The sequence below is a fragment of the Mauremys mutica genome, chromosome 11 (genome assembly GCF_020497125.1).
Source record: "Mauremys mutica isolate MM-2020 ecotype Southern chromosome 11, ASM2049712v1, whole genome shotgun sequence".
Lineage (NCBI taxonomy): Eukaryota > Metazoa > Chordata > Testudines > Geoemydidae > Mauremys > Mauremys mutica.
This window is the reverse complement of record NC_059082.1, coordinates 18692375-18707586: the sequence shown is the minus strand read 5'-3', so window position 1 is coordinate 18707586 and position 15212 is coordinate 18692375. Positions and strand designations below refer to the sequence as shown.

Here is a 15212-nt window from a genome sequence, read left to right as displayed (position 1 = left end):
CATCTGCTGATTGATTTAGCAACAGCAGAATGAAGCAACTCCTATCAACTAACATAGGGAAAAATCCCTATAAAACTGGACTCTAAAGAATAAGGACTTTGAGTCTATGGTTCTGCTGCCAGCCTCCAGGAGCATCAGATGCATCTGACACAGACTCGGCTCCATCCTCATGACCAAGATACCTGGCCAGTAACTTGGCATGAGCAACATCTAGGCTGGTAACTATAACATCTATACAGAACCTGAATGAATGATTGTGTGAATGAATATGTGTGTGTGTGTGTGTGTGTGTGTCTGTGTGTGTATAAGGAATAAGTAGTGATAGAAATAAGTAGGAAAACAACGTTGTTTGCTTTTGTCTTTTACTGTCTTTTGTTTTGTTATGGTATTTACAATAAATGTGGCATCTTTGCCTTATCCCTCTTAATAAGATCCTGCTGGTTTTTATTATATTGGTACAACAGCCAGGCCACTTCTTCCCGCAGCCCCCATTGGCCTAGAGTGGCAAACCACAGCCAGTGGGAGCTGCGATCGGCTGAACCTGCGGATGCTGCAGGTAAACAAACCATCCCGGCCTGCCAGCGGCTTTCCCTGATGGGCCGCGTGCCAAAGGTTGCCGATCCCTGTGGTAGATGATCCACACAAATAAGGGAAAATGACCGTACACAAAGTGCTTTCAAATGCCTAAAGAAAAGAAAAAGCAAAGAAAAACATATTTTCCTCTAATCTCTTTCATTTCCAGAAATCTTGGGTTTACTTGTAACAATAGCAGGTAAAATATTTTCAGACAGAAATGAGATTTTGAAGATGACGTGTAAGAATTACTAAGCAGAAAAAAGGAAAATTAAAATCTCATTCCAATCATTTCTTCCCCCATGTCAGATAACCCCATTTACATTACCTGTAGTCCCAGAGGTATAAATATACATGGCAGGAGTTTTAGAAGTGACATTTGATCTCCAAGAGTGTGGAACAGGCTCATCTGAAACCACTTCCATTTTGTCAATGAAGCTGTCAACCCCTTCTGTATCGGATGTCCTGCTGAGGTAGAAGACTTTTACATTTTCTTTTTTCAGGGCTGGCAATATGTCTTCAACAGCTGCTTTCAATTCTTATGGAGCCAAGAAAATAGAAAAGAATTCTAAGAAAATTTTGCATGGCCGAATTTGTGTCCCAACTTTTGCCGTGGGAGATCTTGTATTTAACTGCACTCAGGAATGATTCATGCCTATGTTGGTTCAGTGTCTAATGAAAGGACTGAGGCCATGGCTATGTGACAGTGATACAGCTGCACTGCTGCAGCTGTAGTATAGAAGCTTTCTACACTAACAGAAGTGGTTTTTCCCTTGATGTAGATAATTCACCTGTCTGAGAGCTGCTACTACAGTAAGGGTTAGGTCAACCTAACTATGTTACACAGGGCATGAACTTTTTCACAGCCCTGACCAATGTAACTTGGTCAGTCTCAATTTTAGGTGTAGACCAGGCCTGAGGAAAAACACTTTGTGCCTCCCTGATCCTGAGGCTGACTCAATCGATAGTACAGGTTAGCTCACCTCTGAGAGGTATATGCCTTGCAAGAACCAGGGAGTAGGAATGCCCCAGCCACACTTCCTCCTGCTTGCAGCCACCAGGGACAAGATCCCTGGGATGGGGGAGGAATATATGGCTGGCCTAGCCAGTCTGTGTCTGCTGAATAGGACTCATGCTGAGGGTGTTTCCCAGGGAGCCGTACAGCCTCTTTGCGCCCATTTTGTGCCAGATAGGGGGTGGACAAAATGGCCACTGAAGGGTGGTGAATTTTCCCCTGCCAGGGAAATACACTCCTGTGCAGAGTTCCCACACCAGGTCTATATACCACTATGTCCCATCCATCCTTCGTACAAAGGCAAATTTCATCCACAGTGAGCAAATGAAAAAAAAAAAGTTGAAATTTACAATAAAAAGGGTCCAGTGTTAGAAATGACAATGCACAGGCTCTCTTCATGTACAGCATGATGTTTACGTGCTCACTTGCTCTATTAGAAAAATAAGATTATCTCCTTTGGCTGGTATAGTCACCAGTGGCTTGGCTAGTTTCTTGCAACTCAAAGTCCTCCTTTAAACAGCAAATGGCTATATGCATGAAAACAGAAAAGAGAGTTGACATTTTCATAATGTTGGGTGGAATCTGACAAACACACTGCAAAGCAAACAAAAAGACCTTTCAAATCACAGGTATGACAATTTCCCTTTGAACTAGTACATTCAGATAATTTAACATGGACCCTCATCACCAATTTCACTCAAACAGCAACTGCTTCAGGATTCTATTCTCAAAACAGCTTGAAGCAGGAATCAAACTGTAAAACTCACACACAAATCAAACCAGGGAAAATTCACACCCAGGGACAAATTGGGGTTGACTTACTCATATAAATGCTCCCACTGAAGTTAAGTCAATGGGAGTTTTATGTGAGCAAGGGGAGGAAAATTTGGCCCCAGGCACATGCTATCAAATCTGTTGATGTGTAGAGAGAGACAAACCAGATTCTCAGCCGGTGTAAACTGTCATAGCTCCATTGACTTCAATGGATGTCTTGACGGCTGCTGGGTGTCAAGGGTGCAGAAGGGAGATCAGGGGGCAGAAGCTGTGTTGATTTCTATGGAGATACATTGATTCACACCAGCTGAGAATCTGGCCCCACATTTCTAGGATGTTTTATAGCACGAAATATGTGTTTTAAATGTCTGAACAAAACCCTGACACCCTGTCCAATTTGATGTCTACAGTTAACTTATGTAGTACTAAAACCAAAAGCGAGAGATTACTTGTAAAAGGTAGCTGGTTTATGTACTGTCGATATAAATGAGTCCGTATTCTCTGAAGGAAACTGACTCAAAATCCCAGGGACTTTTCTCTTCACTCAAAGGACCTAATTCTTACACACGCCATTATTTAGATGTTCATGTAATTTGCAAGAGTCCTTTCAATTAATTTATATGAATCCCTTCCCCAAGCCATGAAATGTCGCAAAAGCAGGCTATGTGCATTTTTCTTCTGTGGAAATGCCATCAAAAGAGTTGGAACTGTTCCCAATATGCAACCTACTGTTGGATTCAGCAACCCAACCTGCTGTATCCAAAACCAAACAGCTCTGCCATTCACTTTGAATTTAGCAACTGGCATGAAAAATTGCTCTTATTGGAACCAATATTTCTAGGGTAGTTGCCTGTCGATGTTCTTGGGAATGGTATTTATAAATATACCAAGCCAATGCCCAGACTGTAAAAGTTTGCCCCGCTAGCAAAAAAGCTACCCCCAAATCTGGCAGGTCGCAGAGCCATCCTTGTGCAGACCCCAGCTGTCTGCTGCAACTCTGGCTCTCACCTACACCCCTGGCTCCCTGCCAGCACAACTCCATTGGTGCCGTACTGCTAAGGACGGTCCCCCCCCCCCCACAACCCTCCGTAGCCTCCTCTGGAGTTCAGGAAGAGGAACTAAAAATGGTTAATATGGCTTCAGGCTGTATTAACATTTTTGGACATCTTCGGCAGGACTGGAAGGGAGAATGATGTGCATTCAGGTGGCCTGCCCCTCCTGTTCCTACCCACCCTCACTCCACCCCCTCCTTCTACACAGACCCTGGACTGCATGGAGAGTTGAGTTGGGTGGCAGGGAGGGGAATGTTCTGCAGAGGCACCTGAACCCCCTTTCTCCATGGAGGGTTTAATATAAGACCCCTCCACAGGTAGATCTAATGAGCCATGGTCTGGCAACAAACACAGATGTAAATACAATACACTCTACTCTTATTTACAATTGAATCAGCATATTCCTTTGCAGAAACCTATTCAAAAGTAAATAACAATGATCACACATGATACAGTTGTGATCAGAAGAGATTTACCTTTGACCTAAAGTAGCACAGAAATGCAGAGTAAAGGTCGAAACTCAAATCAGGGATGAGAAAGTAAATGTTTAACAGAGGGGAAACCTGTCTTTTTTGCTACTCTCCTTATATTATTTTAACAACTGCCAGTAGTGACTACTACAGCTAAGATTGGGGAAATTGTCATTAATAACCCACTTTTTTCAACCGTTTGGATTAAAAAAAAAGTCTCATTTTGGGCTGAAACCTCCTTTGTATGGTCTTTTCCCAGAGCTGAATACTTTTTGGAATACATTTTCCTGTCCTAAACACTAGCTTTTTCCCATGGTGCTAACTTAAACATTGATTAATTTAGAAAGTTTAAATAGGTATAGTTCCTGTGTTAGGCTTGGAAAGATTTGTTTTTGAGTTCATAAAATTTAGGTGCATTTAAACATCTGCATAGAAATGGCCTTGACCCTCCAAATATTAATGCAGATACTCTATCTGCATACATACATATAAAGCACCTGATGCCTAAGTAAACTCTCTTTTTCTGGAGATTTCCCCTTACTATATAAATTGGAAATGAAAATATATTGCAAATGATTTGGGAACATCCATCGATTCATAGATTCTAAGGGCAGAAGGGGGACCATTGTGATCATCTACTCTGACCTCCTGTCTCACACAGGCCATAGAACTTCCCGAAAATAATGCCTAGAGCAGATCTTTTAGAAAAACATCCAATCTTGATTTCAAAATAGTCAATTACAGAGAATCCACCAGGACACTTTGTAAATTGTTCCAATGATTTATTACTCTCACCATCAAAAACTTACACCTTATTTCCAGTCTGAATCTGTCTAGCTTCAACTTCCAGCCCTTGGGTGGTGTGTTATGCCTTTCTCCGCTAGAGCGAAGAGCCTATTATTAAATATTTGTTCCCTATGTAGTTACTCACAGAAGGTATGTTACATTCTTACACCTGACTCTGCTTATCCCACAAAGCACCTGGATGTTTAAATGCTACATCTATGACTGCCTGGCTCTTTGACAAAAACCTTCAGCACTGTGGCACAGATCCTACAACCTATTTCATCCGGGCAGACCCTTCTTTGCCCACCTGGAGCCCCATTAAGTCAGTGGGGCTCAGTGCAGGTGTAGGGGACAGAATCAATTTCAGGATTAAGGTTTAAGGCCCAAACTTGATACTGATAGGGCAGGGGTGGGCAAACTATGGCCCTCGGGCCACATCCGGCTTGCGGGACCCTCCTGCCTGGCCCCTGAGCTCCTGGCCCAGGAGGCTTAACCCTGGCCCCTCCCTGCTAGTCCCCCTCCCCTGCAGCCGCAGCTCGCTCCGCTGCCAGCACAATGCTCTGGGTGGTGGAGCTGCAGAGCTGCAGCCTGACCTGGTGCTCTGTGCTGTGGCGTGACTGGCTCTAGCCGGGCAGCACGGCTGCCTGTCCTGGTGCTCTGGGTGGTGCAGCTGTAGCGCCGCCAGTCACCGGTGCTCCAGGCTGCGCGGTAAGGGGGCAGGGAGCAGCAGGGCTTGGATAGAGGGCAGGGGAGTTCGGGGTGGTGATTGGGGGTGGGGTTGTGCATAGGGGTCATGGCGGTCAAAGGGTGGGAAACGGGGGGATTGAATGGGCAGGGAATGGAGGGGTTGGATGGGGCAGGGGGAGCATCGGGGGTGAGAACTGGGGGGGGGTCAGATGGGGTCAGGGGCCGGGCCACGCCTGGCTGTTTGGGGAGGCACAGCCTCCCCTAACCAGCCCTCCATACAATTTCAGAAACCTGATGTGGCCCTCAGGCCAAAAAATTTGCCGGCCCCTGTGATAGGGCTACTCACAGTGTGTAAAGTTAATCATGTGCATTGGTAGGTCTAGGGCCTTAGACTGCATCTTACTCTTCTGCACTGGCTAAATAGTGAAAGAATCCCGTCTCCCTTGCTGGAAAAAAACAACTGGGCAAGGCATCTCCCTTGTTCCAAATTATTGACACTAGAGAGGCCAAGTCTTGCCAATGAAGTTGTAGCAAGAGGTTATTGTACATGTTAAAGGAACAACCCGCTCCCCACTCCTGGGGCCTGCCCCACATTCCCGCCTCAGAGGGCTGCAAGGAAGGCGAGCTGTCCCCCTGAGCTAGGGTGACGAGACAGCAAATGTGAAAAATTGGGACGGGGGTGGCGGGTAATAGGCAGGGCCAGCTTTAGGCCTATTCCACCAATTCCCCTGAATCGGGCCCCACGCCTAAGAGGGCCCCGCGCCCAGTGAGAATCCCTTCCCTGGCTAGAGGCACCTTTTTAATTTTTACTCACCTGGCAGCGCTCTGGGACTTCAGCGGCACTTCGGCGACGGGTCCTTCGCTTGCTCTGGGTCTTTGGTGGCACTTCGGCGGCGGGTCCTTCACTCACTCCAGGTCTTTGGTGGCACTGAAGGACCCGCTGCCGAAGTGCCGCCGAAGACCCAGAGCGCCGCCCAGTGAGTACAAGCCCCACGTGTTTTTTTACGTTTTTTTTTTTTAGTCATCCCTGCCGGGGCCCCATTGAAACTGTTCGAATTGGGCCCCGCATTTCCTAAAGCCGGCCCTGGTAAGAGGAGCCTATATAAGAAAAAGTCCCCCAAATCGGCCCTGTCCCTATCAAATCGGGACATCTAGTCCCCCTACCCTGAGCAGATGTCGCCGAGCAGCAGAAGCCCAGCAGGTGTGGGCCCAGGTGGGCGGGCGGGCGGCCCGGGGCACCACCCCGAGCAGCCTGTCCGCTGGAGAGGGTCTCACCTGGGGCTGCCAGCAGCACCGTGGCTCCGCTGCACTGGAAGCAGTGCAGCAAGGACTTGGCCCTGATGTTGCAGTTGAGGCAGGCCATGGCGCAGCCCAGCTTGGCACAGCCCAGCCAGACCCAGACGTAGGCCGGCTCGTTGCCCAGGAAGAGGGCCAGGCAGTCCCCTTGCTGCAGCCCCGCGTGCTCGCGCAGCGCCCGGGCCACCCGGCTGCTCCGCTTGTCCACCTGCTCGTAGGTGTGCGCCTCCTCCCCGAACAGCACCAGCGGCTTGCGCGGCGCCCGGCGCGCCCGCTGCGTGAACAGCTCCAGGATGGTGCGCGGCGGGCTGCGCTCCGCGTAGCTGTGCGCCCGCCACGCCGCCCGGGCCATCTGCAGGAAGAAGCGCAGGTCGCGGAAGAAGTAGGGGCAGACGCGGCTCAGCAGCAGCGGCAGGAGCAGCAGCCCCGCGAGCGCGGTGTAGAAGCAGGAGAACATGACCCTGCCCGGCCCGTGCTCAGCGCAAGGGACGCGGAGCGCACGGAGCTGCGCCTGGCCCGGCTGCTCGGCTCCCGGCTGGGCAGGGGCGGGCCCCGCCTCTCCCTCCTCCCTGGCCCCGGCGGGGGGGAAGCGGTGCCCGAGCCGAGGTGGGGCTGGTGGGGGTGGAGGGCAGGAATCGCAGCCAGGAGGAGTCAGCGCCAGGTAGCCGCCGCCTGGCGCTGGGTGGTTGCGAAGACAGCGCCTACGCGAAACCTGGGGCACAGCGGGGAGGACTCCGGGCCGGTCACTTTTCCAGAGCCGGCCGTGGTGAGAGATCGGGGGAAATGCCCTTGCTGGTACCTCTAAACCCGACTCGCCCCACCGCACCCAAAGTGGTTAGGGACCTGGGAAGGGAGGCTGAAATCAGGATAGTAGCAACCCCGAGTTTCTTTCTGATCCCCCTTCCAGAACAGGTCCCCCAACGGGTGACAGATGCCGCCCTGCTTTGCTGCAGGGCACGTGGGGTTGGAGAGGACGTTTCACACACAGCTTATCTAACTCCACATCACCAGGATAACAAAGCTCCAATGACAGCTGAGGGAAACAGCGATTTGCAGGCATGATTTACACATCTCTGGTTTCAGTGGCAACCACCATTGTATTGCATGATAGTGGAGGAGGGACACTTTTGGGCTGATCCCAAAAAATCAAGGTCACATTGATTTCTCTCTTCAGGGCAAAAGGCAGGATTATATTGCGATGTGCTGCTTTCCTTTTCAAGTGCACTACAGCTATCAGACGCTAACGTAGGTGTACAGTACAGAATGAATGACTCATAAAGAGACTTGGGCTCCCCTCCTGCTTCCACTGATGATATCACTAACAATTTCCCATTGGCATAAAGGGAAGGTGACTGGATACTTAGTACAAATCATATCTGAAATGTGTAAAACCCTTACAAAGTCTATACAAATAGGGGTTCCTTGTATTTCATTATTAAGGGCAAAGTCTGATTAGTGACCATAGCACAAAGACGGTGAAAATAAGGCATATGGGAAAGTCTATGAAGATAGTGATGACTTATCGATAGAGGGCAAGCACACTAGCTAGGGCATAGGACATCAGCTGCAGCAATAGCCTACACACAGGACAGCTGTGTCCTGTTTCAATTCACAACATGCATGATGGGGGCCTGGTGTGCACAAAGTGCGTAGTGTTCTGGGTGAGTATCCCATGGTCCTTTGTTTGAGTGCTGAGCTGTGGACACGCTGAAATTTTTCTTGCTGTGCATGGTAGGATACATAGTAGAGGCCAGTGGAATTCTGAGCCGTGGGGTCAAACCCCAAACATCAGAGGACTCTGCTCCCTCTGTCCCATGGTTCTGCTCCTTCCAGGCGGACAAGCGCCATTCTGAGCAAAGCATTGTTTTTGAATTGCTGTCAGGCTGACTCTGATCTCTGTTACACTGATGTCCTGATTCTGACTTCCCACTGCTGTTACACGTGGCCAACCCCACAGACTTCATTAGCATTACTCCTGACTTGCACCAGTGTCAGAATCAGGACCAGCATTTGCAGCCATGTTACTGCATTCAGGCATTATTGCTGATTTGCATTGCTGTAAGAAGATCAGGTTTACGGTGGTTAGCAGAAAGTCGATAAAATGTTAGTGTGAGAGAGCAGGAGCGGGCAAAGGGCAGGATTGGAGAGGGAATTTTGTGTTTCAAAATACTTACAGAGTAAAGGATTCAGGGACATGAATGTGTATTGCTGAATTGCTCCATAATTTGACAATCAAGATCTTACTTTTGGAGCACTGTCTAATGGACATGCCAACTATAGGGGCTCAGACAAGACCAAACAAAGCTTCTGTAGCAACCGGGCAGATTCTCTCTTCCTTTCTTGAACCCCAAAGGAAAAGTGCTAGCTAAGTGACTGTAAATTCATTCAACCTGACTGTCAGCTGTGCTCACAGCGTGTCTGAAGTGTAGCCAAGTACAGTAGCCAGTTCTGCCCTAGTGCTCAGAGAGTGCTAGTGTCAGCATTGTGCTTGGGTACTGCACGGGTGTGTTGGAAGAGCCACCCTCCCCAAGCCATCACATGCACAGACAACCTGAAGTTAGCTCTATTCTTTACAGATAATAATAATCAGCTGTCTAGAAAACGGAAAGCCTCCGTCAGCTCATTCATTGGCAAATCCACCAAGAAGCTCCCCAAATAATGGCAGTAATAGTTACAGGAGTGCATGCCCAAACTGCCACAAACTACAATTTCTGGGACTGCGTCTGTGTCAAGGAAAATCCAGCCCTATTTTCTTAGTCCCCATTCCTGTTCAATAATTTTGTTGGGGTTACACCATCTTGGATATTGCAAGAGGAGGGGGTGGAATTGTCAGATAGTTGCTCAGTGCATATTATTGAAGCTATATGTAGATTAATTGCTAGGACAGAACTGTGCACTGCATCCAGTCAGGGAACAGCCATCCAGACTAGCACATGGATTATGCACCACCTAAACCTATGTAATCTCTCAAAATAAGGCTCACATGGGATCCTAGATGCTAGAACTAGGGATGCTGGGGATGAAAAACAATTAGCGAATGAGAAATGAAGCAGTGTTTGGTCCACACATGATTTTGGAAAGGGCAGCCAGGGTCAGGGGAGAAGGGTTCCAGGTAGCCAGGCATATGGCAAAGCGTAAACAGAGGTAAGCCATGTGGTCTGAGGCGTTCCCCAGGTACTGACTGCAAATGCAGGGGATAGGGAATTTTTTGGGAAATGTGTGCACGTTAGAAGCAGAAAGCCAATAGACAGTGAGAGAAGCGGTCTTGAGTGTGGCCCTGAAAGGGTGCAGAGAGGGAGAGAGCTTCTTGGGGCACAGGACTGACTGGAGAGGCAGGCTATGGAATTCTGAGCCTGATGCTGTTTATTTCTATTATGTTCAGGGAAAAAGGAATTTATTTACAAAGAATGTACACAAACAGGATTGCATTAAAGAAGTACTTGACTCATCATCAGTTTCTTCTCTTGAAGGAAACAACTTGGCAAGGCTCTGAATACTGGCTTACTGCTGAGGTCAAAGGGACAACAATATAATGCAGAAGAAATATTGACACTAAGAATACTAAAATATAAGGACTGCAGATTCTGTACATTCTCTAGTTCAGGGGTTCTCAAACTGGGGTCGGGACCCCTCAGGGGGTCACAAGGTTATTACATGGGGCGTCATGAGCTGTCACCTTCCACCCCAAACCCTGCTTTGCCTCCAGCATTTATAATGGTGTTAAATATATAAAAAAGTGTTTTTAATGCATAAGGGGGGGTTGCAATCAGAGGCTTGCTGTGTGAAAGGGGTCACCAGTACAAAAGTCTGAGAACCCCTGCTCTAGTTCATCCCAAGCTCTCATGCATGCAGAAAAAATTAATGGAAATCACATGCCTACATGTTTTATATTTTTTCTACAGGAGAAAGTGAAAAATGGACGTTTCTCTCTTTCTCCATACCAGAATACATAGTTATCTCAAGCGGGGTACCCCAGAAATGGGTACTCCCAAAATTAGTGAGCATTTTTAAAAATATGATTCCTAACCCATTGGGCTCTGAGGGTATGTCTACATTGCGATAAAAAACCTCTGGCACCGAGTCTCAGAGCCCAGAACAGCTGAGTGGGGCTAAAAATTGCTATGTAGACACTCAGGCTCTGCCTGGAGCCTGGGTTCTGAGACCGTCTCGATCACAGGGTCCCAGAGCCCAAGCTCCAGCCTGAGCCTGAACCACTGCACTGCAGTGTTATAGCCTCACAGCTGGAGCCCCAGGAGCCCAAGTCAGCTGACCCAGACCAGCTGCGGCCATGCAGTAGCACTTCTATTGCAGTGTAGGCATATCCTGAGGGCACCGTCCTACACCCCTTGAATTTTGCTATTGATTTTAATAGAAGCAGGATTGAACCTTTCGTTCCCCCCCTCTGCAAATAAGTCTAGGTATATTAGTTTACCGCAGGGGGCTAGGGCAAGGATTAGTTCATAACATTTGCACCATACTTGGAAGAGGCAGCGTGCTAAGTATTATGGTTATGTGACAGTGATTATCAGCCTGATCCAACGCCTGGTGAAGTCACTGCAGATTCTCACTGACTTCAGTGGGAGTGGGATTAGGTGGCAAAAGCTCAACTCTTATTGATACTCAACCTTGGACATTAGAACCTGCCTTATTGACAGAGGACACATTGTCCAGGTACTTTATTCACTGCCCTTCCATCCTCTGCTCCAGTGCAGGACTCGCTCTGTTTTCCTCATTTTTACTTCAGGGGGTGATTTGAGTTATTCTGACTAATTTCAATGATCTGTAGAGGGCTTGTTGCGTTAACACCCAGGTGCTTATTTACAGTTAGTTACATTATCCACCTATAACTAGGAGAGGAAAAAAATGAAAGAAAAGCTAAACCAATTAATCAACCCTTGCATCATGCCCCAAAGTACGTCAGAGTTATGCTCTGGTGAACTGCTCACTGTTGTATCACAAATAAAATTACTGTTCTTTGCAGAAAGCACCACGTAATATTTAACTTCCAGCAGAATGGTCACCAGAGTGGAGCAAATGGTGCTTTAGTTAATACCGTATTTGAAGGGCTCTGTGTCCAGCAGTGAAGCTGCCCCTTCATATTACTCTCCTGTGTTAGAGCCTTGGTGGGAATTAAACCCAAATCCTACAGGCCCGGAAGTGAAAATGCTGCCAGCTGAGCCGTATAGATAATAACCTAGACTCAAAGTAATTCAGTTATTTAATATAGTAATGATCCACCAGGGGTCGTTAGAGGGCAATTTATGCTAGGCAGTTTCTGGTAAAGTGGAATTCAGGACATATGCAATTAAGGGGACGGCCTGGGGACAGGGAGCCCAGAGAAGCTATAAATTCCCTACACCTACTTACCACATGAAGCTCTTGGCTGGAACTTTGTGGAAGCTTCTAAGTGGAAGAAAGCTGTGGTGTCAGCCTTCTCTCTTGTATTTCTTTCCTTAACTGGCTTGGTCGGGGGTCCTTACATTTGCCTGTAGGTTGAGCCAAGGTTAAGTCAACTTTGAGTTATTTTTAATGTCCAGCTTGGAATTGGCTTTCAGATAATTTATGGCTGTGTGTAGTTCTTCCTAGAAGAAACTGTGTTAGCCATAGGGAAGCTGCTCCCAGAAACCTTAGAGGTAACTGATATGAAACCCTAGCAGCCCAGTGATAGTGTTCTCGCTGCCATGTGAGAGGTGCCAGCTTTAACCACTGGCACTGGACTAAGACTGGATTCCTGGCACAGAGCCTCTTGTGCTCTGGATGGGTAGGGGTGAGAATGCTGCAGAGCCGGTGTGTTCCTCTAGAAAGGGGAGGGGAGTTTCCTTCCCCCAAAGCGTGTGATCACAATACAAGGTGATAAATTGTAGAAACCTTGTTTGGAGCCACAGGACAGCCAGGGAGAAAATATAATACTGGCGTTACTGGCTATCTCTTTGTGGTGGTGTATAGCAACTGCTAATTTGGTGTAATGTTACAGCTTGCACACACTGCCGTTTTAGCTTGATCTACCTGTTGTGGCACTAATTCCCTTTGCAGCATTCCCTCTGTTGTTACAAGATGGTGGTCTTGCTTCGCTACACGTGCCTGATTCGAGGAGTACATTTTATTTTTTTATGAATCAGGAGATGTTAATCATTTAGACAGAACATTCAAAAGAGGATTGCTCAAACTGATCCTTTTAGCAAGAGTCCACTGTACTGTGACAATATGAAATAGCTATTGAAATTGGTGGAGCCAGATTTTTAAAACAGCTCACTCGTTTTGCCCCCAAAATAGGGTCTAGATACTCAAAAGAGCTCAGCACACCAGTTACTGAGCGCTTTGAAAATCTGCTCATAAATGCGTGCTGAGCACTTCTGAACAGCTGTCCCCAACTGTGGACAATGATCTCTTTTGAAATTCAGGCCTCATTATGTGTGGTATAAATATACCATTAAGATAGCTTGACAGTCATTGCTTTAGAGAATGTGTATTACCCAAATCTTAGCAGCAATTCTTGGTTGATTGTGTTAAAGAAAAAATCCTACCTAGGCAGGCCTAGCAGAATTTTTCTTATAAAGATATTTCCATTAGGTTTTGAACCTGTAACTTTATTATAGATACAGATCCAGAGTTAATCCAGGACTATACAAACAGGCACTAGAATACATACTGGTGTATTAACCCCAGTGGTAAAAAGTCCCACCATAGAGTCTGTGATAATGCAAGGCACCTGCAACTGTCTCGGGACCCCTCATGTGTCTGGAGAAGCCCCAAATGGAGTAGATTGGGGCAGCTGAAAGTACATGGATCAGGGCCATCCACATAGCAGAACATAAAGCTGCCCTCCTCCAGCAAAAGTCATCCATGTCACTTTTTCCATTGCTGTCAATGAAGGCAGATGACATCTGACACGTGTCCAGTGCAGTGTTATTTTTGAACTGAGACCAATGTTAGGGCCTAATTCTGAGCTTCTTTCTCAGGCAGAACTCCCACTGAAGTTAATGAGCGCTGTGGCTCAGCAAAGTGTTCTGGATCAGACCATGTGTGTAATTTGTTACCAGCCTACAAGCACAGCAGGCTTCTATTTTAGCTTAGGTAACTTTTGCAAGGAGCAGTAATATTAACCATAGTCACAGAGGCTGCCAGCAGATCATCAAATAATGGAACTGACTTATCAAAGTACAGTATTTTCTAAGAAAAAGAAAAGGGAGGGGGGAGAGGAAGCTTTAGTCTCACAGCCAGATTTACTGAGCTGTAGGAAACCCTATTGAGACGGCTTGTTATAATCCCAATTTAGTCACACAGGATGCATGTTCTGTGACAATTAATGGGAGTAACAGGCCTGTGCATCATCAGAGAATAGTGCTAAAGTACCATGGGCTCCCATTCAAGGTAAATTTCCCTATCCGATCAAAGGAAGGAATTATTCAGATGAGTGCGTGTTACAGGCTCTGTTCCTTCTCAGGGCCCTATGCTCCCACCCACCATGAAGTGCAGAGGGCAGCAGAGATGAATAGATGAGGCAACAAAGCTGCCAGGAGGGGGAAGAGTGGTGGTAGCTCTGCCTTCCTAGAAGCCTGCAGTGGTCCCTTCCAGCGTACTGTGTGTGCTCAGTACTCACAGGGTATGTCTACACTGCAGTGTAAATCCAGGGTTTGAACTCAGGCTCAAGCCTACCTCCCTCTTGTGTCTACACACAAATCATGCTGATCCAGGGCTTGGACCCAGGGTCCCAAATCTCCACGAGGGTGGAGGATCTGAGACTCAATGAAGCTGGGACCCAGGGTTCAAGCTCTATTATTTTGCAGGGTAGACACAACCCTACTGGACTCGCGTTCTGGGAATCTGCCAAAAGTATTCCACAATCTCACGGGCCTACTTTCTTTGTCCTCCAGACAGTCAAGTTTGGTGGACAGTTGAGTTTCCCCACACTGCATCAAGTAGAGAGGCCACATTTTGGGAGGGCGCTCGGATGTCTGGGATATGAGTGGTTGGACTTGGGCCCACGTAATACAGCATAGAGCCACAGGTTGGGACCCAGCATTCAACAATTCCTAACCTGGGATTACAAATGGAGAGGCTCAAGCCCTAGGTTAACAAACACAGGGTCTGGTAACACTGGGCTTACATTGCAATGTAGACATATCCTGAGGCTCAGTATAAGGGAGGCATATCGGGATGGGAGGAGGAAGGAAAAAAGCTGCTCTTTGTAGCAGGCTCCCCAGTGGAACTAGGGGAAATACTTCTGGTGTTTTGTGCTGTCCCCTCCCAGCAGTGGAGGAGTAGGTCTCAGGCTCACTGGGGAGCCAATGGCAGCATGGTTCCTCAAGAAGGGAACATGTATTGCTCCACTGCAGAGTAGTACAGAGGTTGTGTTGCCAGAGCTGCAAACTCCTGCAAAGACTCTTCCAATAGGAGGGATGGTGATTTGCTTCCAGCTCACTGGTTAAAGGAAGATAATACCATTTTCCTGGACTCCGGTTGCTCTTATTGGCACTGCTGTAATTCTGGACTAACTCCACTGACATCATTCTGTATTCACTTATGTGTGAGTGAGAACAGAATTTGGTCCACTAGCCA

General features: G+C 47.4%; 1 protein-coding gene across 2 annotated transcripts in view; it reads right to left on the bottom strand.

Annotated features, from left to right (window-relative positions):
- Positions 1–7179, bottom strand: part of SLC27A2 (solute carrier family 27 member 2) — a 30572-nt gene extending 23393 nt beyond the window's left edge. Inside the window, exons 1-2 of one of the 2 annotated variants that reach the window (XM_044979020.1) lie at positions 6633–7179; positions 902–1111 (exon numbers count right to left, since the gene is read on the bottom strand). In XM_044979020.1, coding sequence (XP_044834955.1) covers positions 902–1111; positions 6633–7110 — 688 coding nt within the window. In that variant the 5' untranslated portion in view covers positions 7111–7179. The remainder of the gene's footprint in view (positions 1–901; positions 1112–6632) is intronic. The other variant, XM_044979021.1, reaches the window with a different exon arrangement.
- Between the last annotated feature and the right edge of the window lie 8033 nt (positions 7180–15212).